Genomic DNA, 1,401 nt, shown 5'->3' with positions numbered 1-1,401 from the left:
CCACTCCACCCTCTCCTCCCTGACCTATCACCTTCATCCCCTCCCCCAGTCACCCATTGTACTCTATGCTACTTTCTCCCCACCCCCACCCTCCTCTAGCTTATCTCTCCACGCTTCAGGCTCACTGCCTTTATTCCTGATGAAGGGCTTTTGCCCGAAACATCGATTTCGCTGCTCCTTGGATGCTGCCTGAACTGCTGTGCTCTTCCAGCACCACTAATCCAGAATCAGGAAGCCCAGGGGTCAGTCAGTTGAACCATCTCTGAATTGCTTGAAATGCAATGATGTCCTTTCTTAAAGAAGGAGCTGAACTGTGCACTCTTGTCCATGTGGTCTGACAAATGCCCTTTATGGCTGTAGTAACCCTTGCAATAAATGACGGGCAATGACTTTTCAGGTGATAGGATTCTGAGAGTAGCTATGGAGGCTGAAGGAGCCAAGTGCAGTCACAATGACCACCAGTGGTTGTATTTATATTCCTAGTGGACAGCCTGGCCAGGGGCAAGTGAGAAACAGGTGTCAAGAAGCAAGTAAAAGGGGCTGGAGTAACTTCAGTTGTCTCTCCCTCTGTGTTTTCAGCGGAATGGCAGCAGCACGTCGAGACACTAGAGATTGCAGCTCTTCAGGAGGCCCACAGGCAACAGACCAAGCAGAGCTCCGAAGACGAGGACGAGATCTCCAGCTCGGACCAGGAGGACGACGAGAAAGACCATGATGCAGATGAAGAGGAGGAGGAGGAGGACGAGGAGGAGAGGGGTGAGGGTGGGGACGCTGGTCAGAGGCACAAGGGAGCCTTCCTTAGCAAGAACAAGTTCGCCCTTCTCCGAGATGATGAGTGTTAACGTCTTGTTGCACCGGATCACCCGGTGCTAGGACTGGGGACCTTTACAGAGAAACGATGCATGTGCATCCTCCAAAAGCAGCAACACCCCTGCTGTGTATTACTTCATTCCGGAGTGCATCGCGGAGACCCATTCCAATCCTTTACCATTAATGTATTGCTCTATTTCAATAAAGCTTTATTTACCGTAGCAGTTGGAACGAGTGGCTTGCTGTTCAGCATCTTGTGTTCACACTGATACGGCGGGGGGGGGGGTGGGCTGGGTGTGAGCAAATACCCTTATCATCACCCTTTGTTGGTTCCTGGACTCAGCCAGAATTGTGCTTCAAGAAGTCTTTTGGAAAAGATAGATACAAATTACTCATGTTTCCAGGGATGGGGGGGATTTGCAGTTCTGAAGAGGCACTGAAGCAGCTAGCGTTGTTCTCCTGATGGCTGCTGCCTAAGGTCCATCAAAGAAGTGCCTGCAGCGATAGAGGATGCTCTTCTACAATGTTCCAGAATCTGGAAAGGTCCCAGCGGATTGGAAAACTGCAGATGGGGCAGCAGTTGATGTGTAT

General features: G+C 50.7%; 1 protein-coding gene across 1 annotated transcript in view; it reads left to right on the top strand.

The window, feature by feature from the left end:
- gnl1 (guanine nucleotide binding protein-like 1) overlaps nucleotides 1-1,031 on the top strand; it is a 29,630-nt gene extending 28,599 nt beyond the window's left edge. The window contains exon 12 of the mRNA XM_043677873.1: nucleotides 580-1,031. Coding sequence (XP_043533808.1) covers nucleotides 580-842 — 263 coding nt within the window. The 3' untranslated portion in view covers nucleotides 843-1,031. The remainder of the gene's footprint in view (nucleotides 1-579) is intronic.
- Nucleotides 1,032-1,401: the final 370 nt, after the last annotated feature.

This window comes from Chiloscyllium plagiosum, chromosome 37, assembly GCF_004010195.1.
Source record: "Chiloscyllium plagiosum isolate BGI_BamShark_2017 chromosome 37, ASM401019v2, whole genome shotgun sequence".
In the NCBI taxonomy this organism is placed as follows: domain Eukaryota; kingdom Metazoa; phylum Chordata; class Chondrichthyes; order Orectolobiformes; family Hemiscylliidae; genus Chiloscyllium; species Chiloscyllium plagiosum.
This window is presented reverse-complemented; position numbering and strand designations above follow the sequence as displayed.